The 19952-nt window shown below is 53.6% G+C and overlaps 6 protein-coding genes across 6 annotated transcripts; 4 read left to right on the top strand and 2 right to left on the bottom strand.

Annotated features, from left to right (window-relative positions):
• Positions 1–1036: 1036 nt before the first annotated feature.
• CPAR01_15293 (uncharacterized protein) lies at positions 1037–1348 on the top strand (the record flags this gene model as incomplete). Its single annotated transcript, XM_060499542.1, has 2 exons — positions 1037–1286; positions 1344–1348. The coding sequence occupies 2 exons, from the start codon at positions 1037–1039 to the stop codon at positions 1346–1348; spliced, it is 255 nt and encodes an 84-aa protein (XP_060341974.1).
• Positions 1349–1366: 18 nt separating this feature from the next.
• CPAR01_15292 (arylsulfatase) lies at positions 1367–3524 on the bottom strand (the record flags this gene model as incomplete). Its single annotated transcript, XM_060499541.1, has 2 exons — positions 1367–1528; positions 1893–3524. 2 exons carry the CDS (start codon positions 3522–3524, stop codon positions 1367–1369), a joined length of 1794 nt encoding a protein of 597 aa, XP_060341973.1.
• A 1115-nt stretch (positions 3525–4639) lies between these two features.
• On the top strand, positions 4640–6006 carry CPAR01_15291 (uncharacterized protein; the record flags this gene model as incomplete). Its single annotated transcript, XM_060499540.1, has 4 exons — positions 4640–5044; positions 5128–5477; positions 5599–5885; positions 5948–6006. The coding sequence occupies 4 exons, from the start codon at positions 4640–4642 to the stop codon at positions 6004–6006; spliced, it is 1101 nt and encodes a 366-aa protein (XP_060341972.1).
• A 2103-nt stretch (positions 6007–8109) lies between these two features.
• CPAR01_15290 (uncharacterized protein) lies at positions 8110–10530 on the top strand (the record flags this gene model as incomplete). The annotated part of the gene is made up of 4 exons (XM_060499539.1): positions 8110–8516; positions 8574–9350; positions 9401–9612; positions 9680–10530. The coding sequence occupies 4 exons, from the start codon at positions 8110–8112 to the stop codon at positions 10528–10530; spliced, it is 2247 nt and encodes a 748-aa protein (XP_060341971.1).
• Positions 10531–11115: 585 nt separating this feature from the next.
• On the top strand, positions 11116–12186 carry CPAR01_15289 (uncharacterized protein; the record flags this gene model as incomplete). Its single annotated transcript, XM_060499538.1, has 1 exon — positions 11116–12186. The coding sequence occupies one exon, from the start codon at positions 11116–11118 to the stop codon at positions 12184–12186; it is 1071 nt and encodes a 356-aa protein (XP_060341970.1).
• A 404-nt stretch (positions 12187–12590) lies between these two features.
• CPAR01_15288 (glycosyl hydrolase family 18) lies at positions 12591–19860 on the bottom strand (the record flags this gene model as incomplete). The annotated part of the gene is made up of 5 exons (XM_060499537.1): positions 12591–14066; positions 14187–14241; positions 14299–14423; positions 14505–16947; positions 17033–19860. 5 exons carry the CDS (start codon positions 19858–19860, stop codon positions 12591–12593), a joined length of 6927 nt encoding a protein of 2308 aa, XP_060341969.1.
• Positions 19861–19952: the final 92 nt, after the last annotated feature.

Below are 19952 nucleotides of genomic sequence, written 5' to 3'. Positions count from 1 at the left end.
AACCACCACATACGACCATACCCATTGGAAAACTCGGGATCCCGTCCGCTCTCCCATAGATAAGCCAATGAGGGCCGGATTAGTAGTTGGGTCGGTGACGACCAGCGAATACCTGGTGTTGTATGTTTTTGAAGTTTTGGTGGGCTAAAGTGGATTCACGATGTCTTCCTTGTGGTTGCGGCCGGGCTCACTAATATGCGGGACGTTGTTGAGCCGCAAACACGGACACTTGGTTATAGCCGAAACTGCAAAAACTTCAACTGCCCGTGGCCCGCAGCATTGCCCCGTTCATTTATCAGACACAGGTGTGAGATGAACTCTATCTTTGCACAGATAGTTGGGCATCGTATGTTGCCCCGCTACAACGTCATTCGAGGCGGTATAAACTGCCAAAAGGTTCAATTTCTAATATGTGGAGCTTCAAACTATCATCATTTTAATATAAAAAGGGGAGGATATCTATAAAGTGATTAACGACCCGAGAGAGTACTCCGTAGACACCATCACACAGCGGAAACCGCCTGACGCGGTGACTCCACACTGAGACCGCGAATGGACCACCGCGGGAGTAATACTATGACCCTCATTCTCCGTGGGGTTTTGCAAGACCGATTGGCCAGCCTGCCGTACTCAGGGTCAGCATGAAGCACTGTAGTCTGGTGATGCTCAACGTCGTACAATGACTCGCTTGTCGCCGCGTGGGATGACCCGTTCGTATCATTCGTACTGACTCGCCAGTACGGAGAAGAATAGCGGATCATGAATCAAAAGTCCATGGGGATTGTGATCAACAGTGTAAAGCCAGCATGAGGCCAGACCTCACGACCAGCCAATCTATTAGACTCGACGACAGAAACTGGGGGTCGGAGGTACGCGGACAATAACATGTACTTGAGCGGGTAGCTCCTTCAGCTTCTAGGTATAAGTAGTAGCGCTCGAGCTCTGTAGATGTGATTGTAACTACCCGCTAACCACATAGAGTCGATCTTGCAATAATATCACCTTCAATCCTTTTTCTACACATGAATCAGTCATCATGAAGTTCACCCAGGCATTCGTTATTGCTTCCATGTCCCTCGGCGTCATGGCGGGCTGCCGCTCCGCCCCCGAGGTCTGCAAGTCAGACGTCGGTCCTATCTCGCGAGGCCTCACCAAGGGTTGGGTCTGTGATCTTCCTGAGGACTTGCCCTGCCAGACGACTTGTGAGATCACTGGTGAGAGGCAGCGATCTGAGCCCGGCACCGTTGGTATGGAGACGATGAAGTGCTGCAAGCCCCAGCCCGGCTGTAAGTTTCCCTTGATGCTGAGAAATGCTAGCTTTGATACTGATATATTTGCGATAGGTTGAGCATGTTCTCCGCATGTACTAGATGCTTGATGTGCGGAGTGTGGAGATGGTGCAGTCTCCCTCAGAGGAAGCCTGGATGGTTTTGCGCGGTAGCGAAGCTTTCATAGGCTTTTGGTGGATAAAGTCAACGACTAATACGGTCTCAGTGTCGAGAATGAGAGCAGGGAACTTGGTGAGACACTGTCTGTGAAAAGAGCTATGATGAACAGTCTCCGGTCTGTCAAGTACATGCCGTTCAAGATTAGAGACACGAAGAAGAATAAAAAGGCTTATAAACATAGAGCGTGGGAACTACAAGCCGACATCAGCAACTGCTACAGTTCAGATCTCAACCATCAGCACAAATTTCTTAACGGCTAGGGAGCTCATAACAATTGGACATAGAGATACATGTATAAAGTGAAAAATAAATCACTCAAAGTCCAATATATAGTAATCAGAGCACGACATAGCAGATGCTTTTCCCCTGCTGTATGCGTCCCACGCTAAGCTGTTATGCATCTATCCCAGAACATTACATGCCTGCAACTTTTTCCCCTCTCACACGATACTCGATCATTCCTGTTTCGGAGAAATAAATGACCCAGTCCTGAAACAGCTGGCTCATAACTCCCGGCTCTGAGGCGGCCAGGTCTTTAGTTTCGCCTGGGTCACTATCAATGTCATAAAGCTCCCATGCGCCGGTGCCATGAGGTGGAGGCAACATCACAGCCTTGTACTTACCTCTCCGTATCGCTCTCATGCCGAAAAGCTCCCAACCGGCAACGTCCTCACCCTCGCCGTATACCTCGGACGTCTTGGAACTAAGCATCGGGACCCAGGACTTCCCTCGTGGAGCGACCACTTCACGACCGCGGAAAGTTGTACCGGGATGCGACACGCCTGCCAGATCCAACATCGTAGGTAGGATATCCATGACGTTTGTGTAGGAGTGACTGATGCCTCCCTCCTTCCTCACAAGGGGAGGATACCGCACGATACATGGGCAGCGTATGCCGCCCTCAGTGGTAAAGCCTTTGAAGCCTCGCGAAGGTGCTGTGGCAGCAAGAGCCCATTGCGGCCCATATATGATGAAGGAGTTGGCATTTCCCATGTTCTCATATGAGTTATCATAAAATTGGCGAAGTGTCTCCCGGATGCCCAGTGAGCCCATGATGGGCATGGATTCCATGGTGGAACCCTCGGCACCGTTATCAGACATAAAGACGATGAATGTGTTGTCGAGCTCGCCACTGGCCTCGAGATGTTCGATGACACGTCCAATATTGTCGTCGAGCTTGTCCACCATGGCCGCATAGATTTCCATGGCTCGGGCTGCCGTGGCTTTATCCTTTTCACCCCTTTCACTCCATTCAACAGCACCAGGTACGTCTACTGGTGCCGGAATGACATCCTTCGGGACCAGATGCAGTTTCTGAAGCTGACGCAGACGTCGATCTCGGAGAGCTTTCGGTCCGTCATCATACAACCCACGGTATTTGGCAATTTTCTCCCGTGGTGCTTGTAGCGGCCAGTGTGGTGCAGTGTATGCTAAATATCCGAAGAAAGGCTTCTGTTTCTCCTCCCCTGTGCGCTCATCTAAAAAGCCGAGCAGGCGATCGGTGAAGTAGTCACTCGAGTAGAAGTTCTCAGGCAAGTCTTTGCTGCGATCGATGAAGTTGTCGTTCTCCATCCAAAAACCAGAGCTCTTGATGAAAGGGGGAAGTCTCGCATCAAGTTGCGGCTCGTAATTGTGGTGATTCCCAGCGCCCGGGAGAAAGGAAAGACACTTGGTGAAACCGCGGCTAGAGGGCGAGGTTTCGGCAGTCATGCCCAAATGCCACTTCCCCGAGCACAGAGTGAAGTAGCCGGCATCCTGAAGTATCTCAGGCAAAGCAGCAACGCGAAAGTTGAGATAGCCTTCGTATCCTGGGTGACCATCGTATTTCTGTCGCGCACCCATCATGAACTCGGCCATCTGGCCCAGTCCAGCAATGTGATTATCCGTGCCAGAGAGAAGCATGGATCTTGTAGGCGAGCATGCTGGGGCCGTATGGAAGTTTGTCATACGCAGACCATCCTTGGCAAGACGCTGCAGAGCCGGGGTGGATATCTCGGAGCCGTATGGCTCTGTATCGCTAAACCCTAGATCGTCAGCGACGATGACGAGAAAGTTGGGTCGTTTGGATGTTTGCATGGCTGAATGTCCGCAGAAAGTATGCGAAGAAAAGTATTAGTTATCGCGAGAAGCTGAAGTTGTCAAAGAGGCTTGAAAGATCAAATACCACAGCTGTAGCCGCTTCATTACAGATTATTATGGCTATTGGACTAGACGAAACGCATAGATGCTTCACTGCTCGGCGGGTCTCAGGGTCAGGTAGAGGCCCGAGCCGGTGCCGCTGCGGGAATACCGGATCTGCGGGGTTACTCCCAGCACGTACCACTCCAAGACTCTTCTGGCAACGAAGTTCAGAACTTCAGAGCTTGCGCTCGGAATTTCCGAGCACAACAACTACATACTTGTTCAACGGCTGTCGGTGATGTTTGACCCTGACACTCAAGCACCGGGACGAATAAGGTAGGCGGACAATGTGGAAACCACCGGCCTCCTCGAAATCCGGGGTATTATGCGGGGGAAACCCGAGTTCTAGGCTCACTTGAAGCGCTCCTGGATTCTTAAAGATCACTTGCGGCCTCCGGAAGGTTAGGTGATCTTGATATACAGTTGATGGATTTGTTCTGTCTACAAGTCTTGAAATTGCTTTTCAGTTGAGCAGACAATTCACTTGCTCTGCCGTTTGTTGTACAGAAACATGAGAACGATCTAGCTTCCAGCCAGGCGGCTGCCTTTTAGTCAAGATGTCACATGGAGCATGGGACTGCTCTGCCTCATTCTGGGTCTGAACGTGCTCAGTAACGGTTTCGATCTCTCAGTTTACAATACAATTCAGGCCATGGACTGTGAGTGAACACTGAGCCTGCCCAAATTCGCTCAATTCCCGACTATTGACAACGAGCTATTCTTGACGTTGTGTTCGTGATATAGCCTTTCAACAGCGATTTGGAGACACATGCGATGCGTAAGGAGTCTGCAGAATCAGTACTACGAGGCTTTCTCTATTGAACTCGATTCCCTTTCTTGCCTATGCACTTGGTCTTCCCTTTGCCTCCACCATCGGCGAAACTTGTGGGCGGCAGACTGTCTACATCCTGATCAACCTCATTTGTATTGCAGGTGTCTCTGTTACATACACGTCGCAGTCATTTGGCCAGGTACTCGCAGGCTGTTGCATTGTTCGCATTTACACGGGGATGAAACGCTGGCTTGTTCCCTTGTTCATTGTCGAGGTTGTCCCAGCAAAGATTCGCGGCATGCTTGGTTCCGGCTACATGATCGGCCGCCTTCTCGGCACGATCATCATTAGCTGTGTATCGTTTTCCACGTCAACATGGCCGAGCAATTCATCCTGGAAGACGCCGATCGCTGTACTGTTTTCTATTTCCAGTTTGATGATTCTGGGAACCGTATTCGTCCCAGAGTCGCCCCGCTGGCTGTTGGTGAAGGAACGATATGAAGAGGCACTCGTGAATCTTCAAGGTCTAAACGACGGCAGAGCTGACTTTGACGGTGAATTCGAACTTGCTGCTATGAAGGCGAACTTAGAGCTGCACACAGAGAAAGGTTGCTGGGCGGACTTATTTCGCGGCGACAATCTTGTATGTTGCCTCAAAACCTTCGAATCCCTTTCATCCGCATACTTGGTTAACTGTTGTAAGCTGACTAGAAGCGACCCTAATAGAGGCGGACTACTATTGCTTTGCTTCCGCCTTTCTTCTCTCAGGCGACTGGCCAAGCGTTTGCCAATGTCAATGGGACAATATTTTACAAAAGTCTCGGCACCATAAACCCCTTCGTCTTCACCATCATCTCTCAAGGCTCCGGGCTGATAGGATCTCTATCGTTTATGCTCTTGGTTGACCGAGTTGGTCGCCACTTCTTTTGGAAAACCTTGGTGCCGCTGGGAGGCGTCTCCATGATGATTCTTGGAGGGCTCGGAACCATACGAGATCCGTCACAGCCTGAGAAGCTAGCCACAGCTTGCATGCTGTCACTATCTGGATTCTCTTTTCTAGGTTCTCTTGCACAGCTGTAAGTCATTCTAAATCTCCATGAGTTCACCATTCATTCCTATCCAATCTGCCTGGGCTTATTGTTCGAGCTAATTGCCTATGACGATGCTTCAGCCAAAGCCAACTCGTCCGTGTTCCAGGGCCGCCATCACCCCTGCTGAAGTTCCCTCGCCTCATCTTCGCGGCATAACTGCTATGATGGCGTGGACCGTAAACAATTTTGCCAACTTTGTCGCCACGTTTACTTTGCCATACCTCATGAATTCTGGGTATGGTAACCTCGGACCCAAAGTGGGTTTTATATATGGGTCGTTCAGTTTTATCAGCGTTGTTTGGGGCTTCTTCTACTTCCCCGAGATGAAGGGGAAAACTCTCGATGAGGTCGACATGATGTTCCGCGCCAGAGTACCTGCGAGGAAGACTAGCTGTAAGTCAATTGTCTTGCCCGATAAATGATGTTCGCCTTCGTAACTAACCATAATTGGACAGCTTGGAAGAGCGAAGGATATATTGATGCAGTCAGTGGTGGCAAGGTTGAGGACTTTTAGGTGGGTAATATCTTTTGAGTCTTCGGGGGCCGCTGACGAAGCTTTCACGCTCGGAGTAGGAAAAGCAAAAGCTACTTGCAGCCTTTCGGGGATTGCACATATCAAATTAAGCCCCATTCATAACAAAAAGCTCTGTGGTATTTCTCATCATACATACATGTTGAGTGAAGGAAGATTTGGAAGGCTACTCATCCAAGACTGAGAACATAACAAGGTCACCAAGGTAGATGGGTGCGGGAACAAACTGCACGTTTCATGAGTAGATGAGTGTTTTAAACATAACTCGTCTAAATCCTTGCGATAATATTCCGTGACTGATACAAAAACATGCCAACGAAAGACGCTCAATTATCTGTTGAACTTGGTACAAATACCAAGGAGCATTTGTCGGAGCTGGGGCTAGACTCGCTGGATGAGATTTGCCATGGGCTTGTCACAGGTCCATTTCTGCCAATGACGGCTATCGCGTATTCTGTGCGGCTCTCGCCTTCAAGGAATCGCAATTCTTCGCGACATCCACAGCCACCGTGCAACGGCTGCTGTCAACGACTTCCGGCAGCCCGCTTCTCGCTTTCCGGAATCGTCGTGCGACGGGACGCGGGGGCTACATCGAAACATGCGGCATGCAACCTGACTGTGATTCCCCGCGCGCCGGTAAATCCGAGCAGCCCAGCCAGTGCGGTACATGGTCCTACTAAGGTACGTACGGGCCAGAAGCTCGCTTTGGCGAATGTCGTTGTCCTCAGCCTTCGATCTAATCAAGATGCTCAGAATCATCACTGTACTAAGACACTGCTTGGCCGCGGCTTCTAGTCAAGGCGGCAGGGCGGGCATGAGAGGAATGGCACAAATCGTTTAAGCGAACTTTTGCCTGATTTGTGATTGATCGATCAGCACAATTATTCCTTCTCCCCAGCCTTATTTGAAGTTGTTTGCTTCGTCGGAAACTTTGCCCTTGGCCGAGTTGCGCTTGGACTGCTCTGTTTCGCATACTTGCCGAGAAGCTCGCGGTTCCTCGAGTGCTCTTTTCCTGTCAGGAAGTGACGAGTCACGAAGAGTCCAATTCAAATTCGCCAGCTCGAGCTCCCGATTAGGCGGTGTTCTGGTTCATTTGAACTCGAAGCCCGCTTGAATTTTGCCGGCTTTCCAGTCGTGGTGATCTCATCCAGCGCGAGATATGCCTGCATCAGACAATTATTGCGCTCTTCTAGGAGTTTCACAACGCTTTTGATAGCAACGCACGGGAAGTCTTGGTAGAGCACCTTCTTTCTGCACTAGATATTGGCATTAGCACTGAGTCTTATGAGGATGGAGCAGTATGGACGCCATGATTCAGGAACACCGGACAGGATCCCAGAGGAGTGACGCAGAGACTCACGATATACTAATGTAGACTTGTGCTGTCTCCGCAGGACGATTTGCGTAGTTGTAAAGTCGCCTTACATTGGTAACCTCGTCCTCTTTTGCCAAAGACTCGCGCTTGCGCTTGAGACTTTATGAACCGGCTTTCTTGGGATAGAAGGAAGACACTAGGATCTCCTCGATGATCTTATCGACATCGTAAAGAAGCTTTAGGCTAATAACGATGAAGAAGAACGCCGTTGTATGGTCTTGAAATTCCCTGCCAGCGGAATTTGAGCCTCAGTGCATGGACATGATTTGATCACACGAGCGTACCAAAGATTGCTTAATCGTGGCTTGAGGTACGTCATATACGTCGAACTTTCCCACAATCGAGGACATCTGGGGAAATAGCGCCCGGCAGACAAAGCACTGTAACGATGATGTCTTCCAATGAGAGCGGCCGGTGAACGCCACAAACGTCCACAGCCTACCTACTTGCAGGATACAAGGACTTGAAGTACCTTACCTTAGGGGGTAGGTGGGAAAGGTACGAACGACGACATTGCGTTTTACCAAGCAGGCCATTAAAAAAATTTGTCCACGATCCTGGACAAGTTAACCCCTTTCTTCTGCTAACTTATATTCGGGTTGGTACAAAAAGTCGGCGGTCCGCCTGAGATCGTTCCCATGTTGTCATCGCCTTACAACTTCAATTATCAGAATTCCTAAGCATTGTGGGCGACGAAAAGGTTTTTCTCAATGCACGACATGCCTCAATCCCCTCCTTGCGGTAGCAGTGATGACAACGGCGCGGTGATACCAACGACTGCGGGACTCCCTGTGGAACCGACTTGCCCCGACAAAGAAGTAGAGGCTTCGGCCCCCCGTGGTCCCACAGCGGAGACCCATGCAACGGGAGAATCATCGCACCAAAGTTCCTCGCATGGGAGGTTGATTGCATTTCAGAACGACTACAATCGCTCAGATGATTTTCTTGTCAATGGGGGAAACACACACGAGTCAAGAAAATCGTACCTAGCACGCTTGAGAGAGACCATTGCAAATTTCGACGATGTTTTCACAAAAAACTCAGCAGATGGGGTGAATTGGCTTCAAATATTTCCAAAATTAAGCTCCAAGCACCACGGGAAGTTTACCCCCAAAGGGTCAGTTGCTTCTTACCCTAGCGCAACAGTGGGACGCTGACTGACTCCGTCGTTTAGTCCAGGGACAACGTCCCTTGAGAAGGCTCGAGCGCAGACGACTTCAGAAAGATCTGAACGACTGATAGAATCCGTATCTTCAGCTGCAGACTCGACTATTCAAACAGGGTCGATATTCGACGATCAAGTCAGCCAGCAGTCCATCTCAGATACGACGGCCAGCTCGTTCTTTGAAGACGATTCCCTTGGCCCGTTCCAAGAAGGACACCAAAAGCCCTGCAGCATAGATGGCGACCACAGTGATGACTCCTCCGAAAACAACTTTGGGCAAGACGAGGAACGACTCGAGTCAGACGACCAATATCCACTGGAGAGTTCTATTCGAAGGGTGCTAGCTGCCAGCCCAAAGTATGCCGTTGCCGTAGTCGACGTCCTTCAACGTCGACTTCAAGATTTCATACCGCGTAGCCATGATTCTTCGGAGGTATCAACACTGCTTATGGGCATTCTATGCACCTTGGGAAACCATGCGAAATATGAAGCGGTCGACGGAGGAAGTTCCTCAAAAGGAAAGCGTTCGACTGGGCCAGGGAAGCAAAGCTCAGCAACACCTGCCAGTGCTACCATTTCGACCCGTCTATCACCGCCTTTGAAAACCAAGAGAGGCAGGGATGACGATGAGGATGAAGATAAGGAACAAGAGGTGCCGCCGGCTAAAAAGGCTCGATGTGACGAGCTAGGCAAACACTTGCTCTGTCCCTACTTCATGAGGTATCGGAAGTTGGTGGGTGGAGCTTGTCGAGCGCCGACCTCGTTCAGGACGTTCAGTGATCTGAAGTAAGTTAATGCATCGTCCCAAAGAGCAACAGGCGTTCTAAATCACTTAGGAATCACCTGCACTCGATGCACTTCGGGTGCTCTCAGGATGAACTGCACATGGACGAGGACGATTGGAAAGCCATCGAGGAAGTACTTAAGGAAGCCAGCAAAACGAGGCCCAAGAAAGGTACCGACGCTTCCTACGAGAAGCATTTGGGCACTTTCCAGAAAGTTTGGAGCATTCTCTTTCCAGACTGTGGCCCTTGGACCCAGTCTCCTTGTAAGTTCTTGCGTCGGCTTCCTAAGGCTCAGCCCGATGACTTTTCTGCAAACTAACACTCTTGAAGTCTGCGAGGACAATGAGAATCTTATCACAGAAGTCGGATTTTGCAATGACTACAGGGACTTCATTACAGGAAAAGTTGAAGAGGTCTCTCGCTCCATGTTTGACTCTGAGGCTCAACAAGCTTTCGAACGCGGCGAGGTCTCCAGCCCGACTGAGTTTCGCGCATCTCGCAACATGGTCGGCGAGATGATGAAGAGACTCTACGAAATCGTCGTAGTCCACAAGCCGGAAGTTGCAGACCAATTTCGCGACATATTCACTTCGACCACTACAGGCATGATGGGTGGCCAACGGGTCGGGTCTCAGAACATATCTGTCGATGAGGATCCCGGCCTCTCAAGAGCTACCGCAGATACACAGGAGCTGGGACCATCACACCCATCGCAGGTGACATTCAAATTACCCCTTTATGGTAGAGAAGATTTCTCTCATCCAGGCTCAACTTCTGTAGCCTCTCATGAGACATTGGTTCAGCCAGACTCGGCAACCCCCCATTCCAAGGGCGGAAAGATCCTCTGTGACCAGGAGCCTCAAGAGACGGGCCCGCGGCACATACAGCGGGACTCTTCGCAAACTTTTGGCAACATGAATAATCATCCGCAAGAAGACTCTGCGGGGACCCCGTCGTCTCAGATACCGAAGTCTTCGTTAGCTGAGGAGCCTGCGACTCCTTTTCTAGATGAGATGGAATTTCCGATGTCAGTCGACGGTGGCTTTGACTGGAACATGTTGCAGTGGGAAGAAACCGCGAGTACCTTAGTCGGTCGGGACCAATATCTTTTACCTCAATCGAACGAAGATACTGAAGAATCATGGCAGCAGTCAGACAATATGGCTGGAGCACAAATATAGAGGCACGACTTGATGGGGTCAGATACTTGTGCAACACGATGTTGTCAAGAAGGTTACTGCTGCTTGGCGTTCGGGGAATGGCAAATTGTAGAAGATTATCCTAGTAATAGAGATCACGAAGATATTTTGTAAGAGCAATATTTTCGACAACACCAATGAGATTCAAGATTGATTTCATGCCAGTCAAAGCGGACAGGGGGGGGGGCAAGCTAAGGTGGCGGTTAGCGTATAGGTGCCCCTGCGATCTATGACCACATTTCCATCAGCTACGCTTCTAGGAGTAAACTTCTGAAGAATGTATCGGAGAATACACAGTTGATAACTTCCATTTATATCAAGAAATGGAAAACAACGGGATACGAGCAGTAGCCAACTAAGAGGTAGGGGGAAAATGATATGCAATCAGTCAGTCATTCATCGCATCGGCTGTGGTGATGCTGGTGAAACTACAGCTTGGGATGATTATGATTAGTCATCATTCTTCAAGGATTTCAACTGTGCCCGCAGCCCAACACACACCTTTTTCGTGACGGCCCATTAATCCAATCTTACTGCTTGCTTGTACTGCCGAAGAAAATCGAAACAATGTGTTATGGTTGCCGCAGACTCGGCTTCGCGGAACCCTCGCCCCCGCCTGACCCAGTGCACGACCGGGAGGACGAGGAGCCGCTGCCGCAGCCAATAGACTTTGACAGGCCGGCGCCTCGAAAGAAGCTCCAACCGAAGCCCAAGACCATCGTTCACTCAGCGCCTAGCCATGACGGTATTCCGGCTTTCGTGGCATACTCGGTCCCCGCAGACACTCCGGAGGATGCCGCTCTGACGCCCTTGCGCCCGGCGTACGCCTACGTCTTTTATGACACTTCTCCTGGCGCGCTTGATCCGGGACGCACTGAGGACCTGGCCCGCGCCATATTTGACGGCACCAAAGATAGCCGCAGCTCTGACGGGCTGCCAGACAGAGTTGAAGTCTTTGCTATGCCCCTCCCAGCTCTGCCCGGAACAGGGAGCCCGTATTCTGCCGAGGACGTGGGGCTTGACCTCGTTCTTTCACAAGAGAGCCCCTGGTATGCCCGTCTCGCCGCACGCGCGTCGCGGGACCCTCAGGACGCACACTGTCTCCAGCACGCCGCAGCTTGCATACTTCATCACGAGAGGGAAGTCCAGAATCGTCTGGCCATCGCGGACAGGGCGGAGGCGGTTTCATGGTACCTCCCAGAAGGATTAAGTAACGCCTACTATGCCCGTCGCATTGTGGTTGTCGATAGGCTTAATGATAAACCCAAGAACCTGCCCGGCCTTATCCGTTGGCAGGAGGCGCTCGCCTGGACACAAAGTCTTCCAAGCGAAGCAAGAAACCCGGATATCAACATGGTGGAGAGGGCTGAGAGCAGCCCGTACGGAAGAGGGTTGCTGGTCAAATGGCGGTCTCGCGACCAGCACGATGATGATGAGGAGGACGAAGGAACACCGCCACTCAACTGGTACAAAGTCGCGTTTGAAATGATAGGAGAGTCGGCGTTGAGTTCCTGCCGATATGGGGTAGATGTTCTCTATAGGCATTTCATCCCCGACGGCGTATTCGATTTTGAAAGAGAGAAGGCTCGTGAACGAGGAGTAGTTGATGGAGTGGACTTGCCGATGCAAGCTAGATAGACCCTCTGCTCGCCTTTACCGTCGGTCAGAGTCGCCAGCCGAGGACTTTGTAATTCTGGAAGAGGCGGGCACGCTTCTTCGCACTTAATCGGTGGGGATTGCTTTTGAAGTTCAAGGAGAAACACAGGTCTTGGAAGCTTACTCAACCAATTCATTACAATCCGCTTATATTCCACATGCTTTTGAAGTTGACTCGTCAAATGTAGATTCTAGACTCATGTATATAGTCATGCATGTATTTACTTTCGCCGTTTCTATCTTTTCTCTACATACTAATAAGGGGTATCTACAAAAATGCAGCTATGAGAATAAGTCTTTGTGAGATATACACATATAAGAACCACTATCGCCAAGGAGCCCTCCCACCATCAACCGCCGGACAAGAAGAACAACAACGCCGCCGCCTATATACGAGCCGGTGCACCAATGTTGACTGCGACGCCTTGCCCGTTAATGGTCTTAGTGGGATTCCCGGTGGCGCCGAAAATGGACCATCCCGTGCCCCCGAATCCTGGGCGCGGAAACCTAGCCCCCGCCGGACTGGCCCAGCCTCCGGCGCCGAACGCGGCATTGAACCAATTCGGGTCGTCGGTATTACTCCACACCACGTTTCCCAAGGAGTTGACGCTTTTGAATTTATTCTCGTAGGCGGTCTTGGCCTCGTTGCTCTTGAGGGCGGCCGTCTGCTCAATGGCCAGGAGGTAATCCTCAATATATCGAGCATAGAGGGCGCGGAGCGAAGGGCTGCCATTGCTGTTCACTGGAGCCCCGGCCCTTTCGTTCCAGCGTCCGGCGTACTGGTTGTCAAACTCCCAGAGCACCAAGTCAAACCAGTTGGACACCCGCATCCATTTATTCCACACGGGTTCAATGACGGGGAAAGGGCCCGAGCCACCCGTGCCGCTCGGAGGCGACCACCGGAGGTACTCAAACACGCCAAAGACCTCGCGATATGTAGTCCGGTACGAATTTACCGCTTGCGTTTCGGGTTGTACAGATACTTTTTGAAGCATCATGAATTTGCCCTTGTTCTTGTTGATCATTTCGTCGACTAGCACTAGGTGGGACTCGCCGCGTGCTTTGGTGAAGGGCGAGGGGCCGACGCCATCGGACCGCCCGAAACCCCAGATCAAGACAGTATCCAGCTGTACCGGAGGCATGTTCACGCCCAGAGGCGCTGTATTCATGATGAAGGAGTACGGCTGAGCCCCTGGGATGTCGACACCCAGCAACACCTCCAGCACCCATTCCGCCGTCGGCATGGTGTAGCTGCCGACCGTCACGCCGGGCCCTCTCATCAGCCACATAAAGAATTTGGTGAGGGTCTGCGCCTCGTAAACGTGTTCGGTGTTCAATTTGACACTTCTGGCCTCGGTGTTTGTGGCCTTGAACACGTTGGCATTGCATCGTCGGCCCGACGTGCTGAAGATGATCGACCTGAGAATGTTGCTGCTCGTCTTGGCATCATTGCAGCCCGCATATTGCCCGAAGCTTATCTTGATTTGCTCGGTGCCATAGTCGACCACACCGTCCTTGCTGGTCAGACGGCGGACAATGGTGCCGCGGGCCGCGAGGTTGTCAAGGGTGCAGCTGGGGTTGTTCGCGTCGGCGTCAGTGTACAACGGGCAAGCATCGTCGGCGCGCTCCTCCAGCACGTAGCCGTATCGCCTCCGGATCTTGCTGCTCGCATCGCTAGTCGTGGCAGAGGACTCCCAGCAGAAGGGGCACGGTGTCACGTCGTCCGAGGCCGATGCCGATGCAGGGCAGATGAGCGATCCGATGAAGTCCCCGCGCTTCATCAGCCTGGCCGGCTGGGCCGACGGGGTCGTCTCCGAGACCGACGAAGCGGCTGCAGCGCAGGTTTGTTGGATGATGGGGAACTGAACTCGTACACGTTATTAGCGGGTGATCAGACAGCATTTCGGACAAATGCATTAGAATACCAACAAGGGTAAGAAAAAGAGAAGAGGGAGGAGAGAGAGAAAGAGAAAGAGAGCTACCAATCCAGTTCCCCATACTGGGTAATACGTGTTGATGTTTTTACCAAACAGCGTTCTAGTCACAGCGGTTAGCGACTTCAACTGACGGAAAGGAAGCAGATGCAGGACTTACGGAGCATTCAGTTGTGCAAAAACCTCAACATCCCCATTGACGCCGTAGCAGTATTGCCACGTCGAGTCGGAGCTGGAACCAGCGGATCCATACAAGGTGACTCGACCATTGACGCCAAAGTCGATCTATGAGAGGAGTCAGTCAGTGGCAGACTGAGGGCCTGAGGGTATATTGTGATCCACGGCCGAGGAAACCACTTTACTTACAGATGCGTCCGAGACCGAGTCGTCGTTGAAAACGATGCCCAGCGTGACCTTTGGCACCACTGACAAGGTCAACTCGCCAGATGCGTCCACGTCGTAGTAGAATTTGGGAGCCTGCAGCACCGACTGCGGATCCGACGAGCGTACGCCGCTTGACTTAGGCGTCCTGGCCGCAGTCACGGCGCCGGCGCTGGCGCCGCCATTGGCGTCGGGGTACTGCTGCGTGTAATCCCACTCGGCGAGTGTGAGGTCGACGCGCGCAGTCCCATGCAGCGTCGCGGAACCCTGCAGCTGGCCAAGCACGCGGAAGTTGGGACCGATGGTAACGATGCCGGGCACGGTGAAGGTGCCGCCAAAGTTCTCGAGGCCGAAGAGTTCGATCTCGCCCGTGAGAAACTCGACGTGAGCGAGGGCCTCGGCGTTGATGGACGCCTTGACGGAGCCGCTGTTGCGGAACAGCACGTGGGACTCTTCAAAGGAGTTGAGGTCCTGCAGGTTTCCGATGAGCGTCACGAGGGCCGACGACTGGATGTTGACGTTGAGATCCGCCCACGCGGTGAAGTAGCCCGTCGTGTCCACGCCCTTGATGTTACAGGACACGGACTCATCGTAGATGTTCCAGCGGAACTGCTCGTTGACCGTGTGCCTAACCAGCTCGTACTCGGTGTCGACGTTGTGCAGCCGGTCGATCCAGTCCTTGATGGCGCCTGACTTGGAAAACCAACGCGTGTGCAGGTCGTGTAGTTCGTCCTCCGGCGTAGACCGCTTGTCCACTGTCCACAAGTGGTAGAGATACTGGTGGTAGTTCCCGCCGTGCGTCCCTTGGACCTCCTCCTCCATCTCCCGTCTTGACCGCTTCACCTTGGTCGGAGCAGCGGCAACGATATGGTTCCAGTAGCCGGGATCGTCGCTGTAGTCGATGCGAAGCAGGACGTTAGAGCCGCCGGCCCGCTTCTTCAGGGGGGAGAAGTCGTAGTCAAAGGTGAGGTCGAAGATAGGAGAGTCGGCCAGCTCGTCTGCTCGCTTCTCCAGATGTCGAGGAAGCGACTGATTCTGGGACGGCTCGAGAGATACGGCCATGGCATATCTCCCGGGACCGCAGCCGGCAGGCATCTCGATGACAGTTCCTACGACTCCGTGGCCCTCGTGGATGACGCCGCAGTTGCTCTCGTAGGAGCTGTCGGTACACACGGCCCTGACAGTCTGCCGACCCTCGTGGTTCGCGCCCGGCTCGCAGTCGAAGAGCTCCCAGTGGGATCCGTCCCGCTTGTCCAGCGAGGTGAGCTCGGCCTTCGGCCCGGACATGATATACCAGCCGAACGAGTTCTTGTCCGCGTTGGTACTCTCCTCGGGGGTGGGATCGGCGCCGCCCATGGTTGGGTCAAGCTCGACCTGCCACTTCTGCTCGTCCGTGCCCGGGCCCGGGTGCGGGAAGATGTTCTCCAAAGGCACCGGGAGAGTCTTGATGGTCCTTCGAAGGGCGTTTGGGTCCGCACATAACGTGCGCTTGACGTCGCGGGGGAACGCCTGGGCGCTCCAGAGTGCGTACCCTTGCTGGAAGTATGTGCAGTCCTTTCCGGCACCCAGGTATGAGGTGGCGATGGAGGTCTTGCCCAGGGGACAGATCCTCGCGTCGTTGCACTTGTCGGAGCCATCTCCGGCTGTGCCTGCGACCCCTGACCACTTGAACGACGACACGTCGACGTCTTGGTCGCAGCAGTAAGGTACCCAGGAGTTAACCTTCCCATCGCCCTTGCATGCACCGACGACGGGCGAGTCCTTTGCGTACGTGACGAACTTGCGACCTGCCGAGCAGACGTTGGTGCTGGACGTGGGCAGCCCGTTGGTCCCGATAGCCACGCACTTGTTCTCCCAGCCGCATACAGCGGGGCCTGACTCCTCGGCGGCACAGCAGTAGTCAGCCATGCCGAAGAAGCAGTAGTTCTCTTGCCCTTTCTTGTTGATGAGCCACTTGTCCGACGCAATGGGGACCTGGCCGTCGGCGCAGCCCCGGCCGCAGTCGCCCCCGTCCAACCGGTTCCAATCGCAAGTCGAAGAGTCGGGGGTCTGCCCGAACGGGCAGCATAAGGCCTTGTAGAGCTTCTCTCCGGTTCCCGAGGCCACGTTGCAGCGGTCGGTCGTGAGGACCTGCTGGCCGGGCGGGCACGACGGGCTCGTCGACGTCCCGCAGTCGGACCAGGTACACGAGCTGATCTCGACCGAGGTGTAGTTGGATGAGTCGGCCTGGTCGGTGCCCGTCGCCAACGCAAAGCTCCCCAGACCACCTGGGTACAACGTGGCGTTCAGCAGGTGGTGATCGTCATCGTCTAGGTCGATGGACCAGACCGCGAGTCCAAGAAGCCCCTTGCCTTGAGCGTATTTGACCTTCTTGATGATTGAGTTGCGGTCTTCGTAGGAAATCCACTGCTTGTTATCTTCGCCGTAGCTGAGGAAGCGAGTTAGCCATCATGAACGTCCCGATCACGGGCAACAAAGCCCACAAGAGCAAGCAGGAAACATGAGAAACATACTTCAGGTAGTTGATGCCAGTGCTTTCATCGACCTTGCTGTTACGAAGACCAAGGTTTGAACTAATCTCGTCGTAGGACATGAAGCCGGGTCTCCCGGTACATTGTCCTGAGATTCCGGCGCCCACCGCAGCACATCCGACTCCAGAGCATGATGTCGAGCCCAGCGTGTATGAGCGGCCAAAGAAACCGATGCCGAGGTTGATCTTGGTCGCCGGGACGCCTGCGCTACCCAGCGCGTCGACTGCGGCCTCGATGGACTTCTGGTCCGACATGGCGCGCGTGACGCTCTGATCCTTGCTGTCAGCATCGTAGGCGACGAGGTTGATCCAGCTGGCGGCATCCGCCATGGTTGCGAGGTCGAAACGTGCGAGAGTCTCCTTTTCGACTGGCGCCGTGAAAGAGATACCCCAGGCCGACGACGTCGCCGAGTGCGAGTTGAAATACAGCCGCATCTCTTGAATCAGTAGCGCATAGTTCTTGGACTCATCACCGGCCGCTGGCCATTGCCAGTCGACGTCGACGCCGTCAAAAGCGAATTCTTGCATGAAGGAGGCGAGATTGTTCAGGAACTTCTGCCGACTCTGCGAGGTTCTCACTATGTCGGCGAAGATACCCTCCGTATCCGATGCCCGACGCGAGCCGGTTGAGAAGTCGTATCCCCCGAGTGTGAGCCATACATGAAGCCCACGCGCCTGGCTCTTGAGCGCAGTGAGCTGCTTGAGCTGGTCAATCCCGGTGCTGGAGCCGGGGATCAAGGAGAAGCTCCCGGCCTCGACCCACGCAAATGCCGCGTTGACGTGCGTCACCGAATTCGTCGGGACGAAGCTGGCGGATCTCTGAGCGCAACCTCGGCGGGTGATGCTATCTGCTTGGAAGTATCCGACGACCACGTTAACGGCGGGGCTCCCGCCGCCGGAGCCATTGCCGTCGTCGTCGCCGCCACCATCACCGCCATCGGAGCTGCACTCGGGCGAAGGGCAGTATCCGTGAGAGCAGGCGAAAGCACACAGGCCGTTGTCGTTGCCAAAGTTGGCCTTGACGCCGCTAACTTTGACCGTCGGAGGAGGCAGATTGAGAGGGCCCTGTCTGGTGCAGAAGCAGGAGTGAATAGGACAGAAGCCGTAGTGGCACGTCCACGAACAGAGGCGAGAGACGGTCCCGTGTCCCCCGCCGTCGGTGCAGGTGTTTGGGTTGAAAGGTGAAGTCTTGGGTACGTACGGGTTATGCTTCTCCGTAGAACACGCAGTGGAAGGGCAGTATCCCAGGTTACACGCAAAGTTGCACAACCCGCCGTAATTGGCATCGCCGTTGGCAGGGTAGCCGAGGACACCTGTCGACTTGGGCCGTTTGATGGCTTCGCCCATGTTGGTGCAGACACAGGCGCTGGACGGGCAGTAGCCGTACTTACAGGTGAACTTACAGATGTCGTTGAAGTTGCCCTCGCCCCAGCCCTGGATGCAAGTCTGCTCGGACAGGTCACGCGGAGGCTTCCCGGAGACGGAGCCGCTCGCGGAAGCCGATCCTACCCACGGGTTCCAGTTGACGACACCGGATGGACAGCTTCCAGAGATACCCTGGGGCACCGAGTAGTCGATGACCACACTGCCTCCTCTCACGACTTGCGCACGCCAAGCGCCGCCGGTACCAAGGACCGGGATACTTGTGTGGTAGATTCCGACACCGCCGTCCGGCGTGTAGTCCCAGTTGCTGATGGAATAGTCGGTGCCTCCGAAGGAGACCTTCAGCTCGGCCGGGCTGGCCAAGAGAACCGAGAAGTAAATGCGGTCCGGCATCACTTGGCCCGGCAAATACTCGAACTGTAGCTGACTAGCCGTGTTGGCGGTAGTGGAGCCGTCAGCACAGACATCGTTGAGAGATGTGCGAAACCAAGTCACCATGCTCTCCTTGGTGACGGAGGACGAGCCGGTCTTGTAGAGATCGATGAGAAACGGAAGGTGCGTTCTCCATCCGTCGTGGGGCATCTCTTTGACATAGTTGTAAGGGGCATCTCCAACAGTGAAGGCTTCGTACTGAGAATCGTCGAGGGGCCCAATGTAATGAGACTCCCCGTAGTCGTTCCAGCTGATGATCTCCAAGAACTCAGGCTCGAAGTCCATTGAAGTGACCTGCTTCCAGCGGTCATACCACAGATCACCACTCTTCCACAGCCAGTTCTTGCTGTATCCGGGCAAATTTGTGAAGAACCACGGCGACACGGGCATCATGTAGGGTTTGGAGCCCAGCAGTCCGTGATACGCGGCGTCGATATAGGTCGTCATGTTCCGCTCGCCGTAAGGCCAGGCGGCCCAGTTGAAGAGGCCGTCGGCTACGCCGCCACCGGCGTCCAAAGCCGGGCCAGCACCGAGGGACGACCAGTCCGGGATGAAGAAACAGCCCGTGTCTGCCTTGATCGTGTTCCAGTCATCGGCGTTGTCAGGGCCCTCGAAGGTAGACACGAAGGGCTTGCCTTGATACTGGAAGTGCGCCGCGCTGGCGCCGTATTTTTGAATAAGAGCTCTGACTTCGGCAAGCGGCCAAGGAACGTCGCCGCCGGCGTAGTCAAAAGAAAAGAACAGTTTGAAGCCTTTGGCGCTGGCCGCAGTGAAGGCATTGGCTATCTGCTCGTCATTATGTGACCAGCCGTGGGCAATGTTCAGGGCGAAGGCATCGATCTTGGCTTGTTGCGCAGTCTCGATGTTAGCCTCCCAGTTGCTGACGCCAAAGGCTCCTGTATTGCCAACCATGAAGTGGGCGAAGACGGATTTTCCTTGGGCAACGCTGGTGACTCTAAGCACCAGTAGGAAAAGAAGAACCGGGGAAAACAGCATGGTGCTGATGATGATGAGGCCGTAGCCAGCCGAAGGAAAGTGAAGGTAATGAGTGTCTTGGTATAAACGATGACGAAAACCAAAAGAAAATA

Source organism: Colletotrichum paranaense (assembly GCF_030867605.1).
Source record: "Colletotrichum paranaense strain IMI 384185 chromosome Unknown Scaffold_18.1, whole genome shotgun sequence".
Lineage (NCBI taxonomy): Eukaryota > Fungi > Ascomycota > Sordariomycetes > Glomerellales > Glomerellaceae > Colletotrichum > Colletotrichum paranaense.
This window is presented reverse-complemented; position numbering and strand designations above follow the sequence as displayed.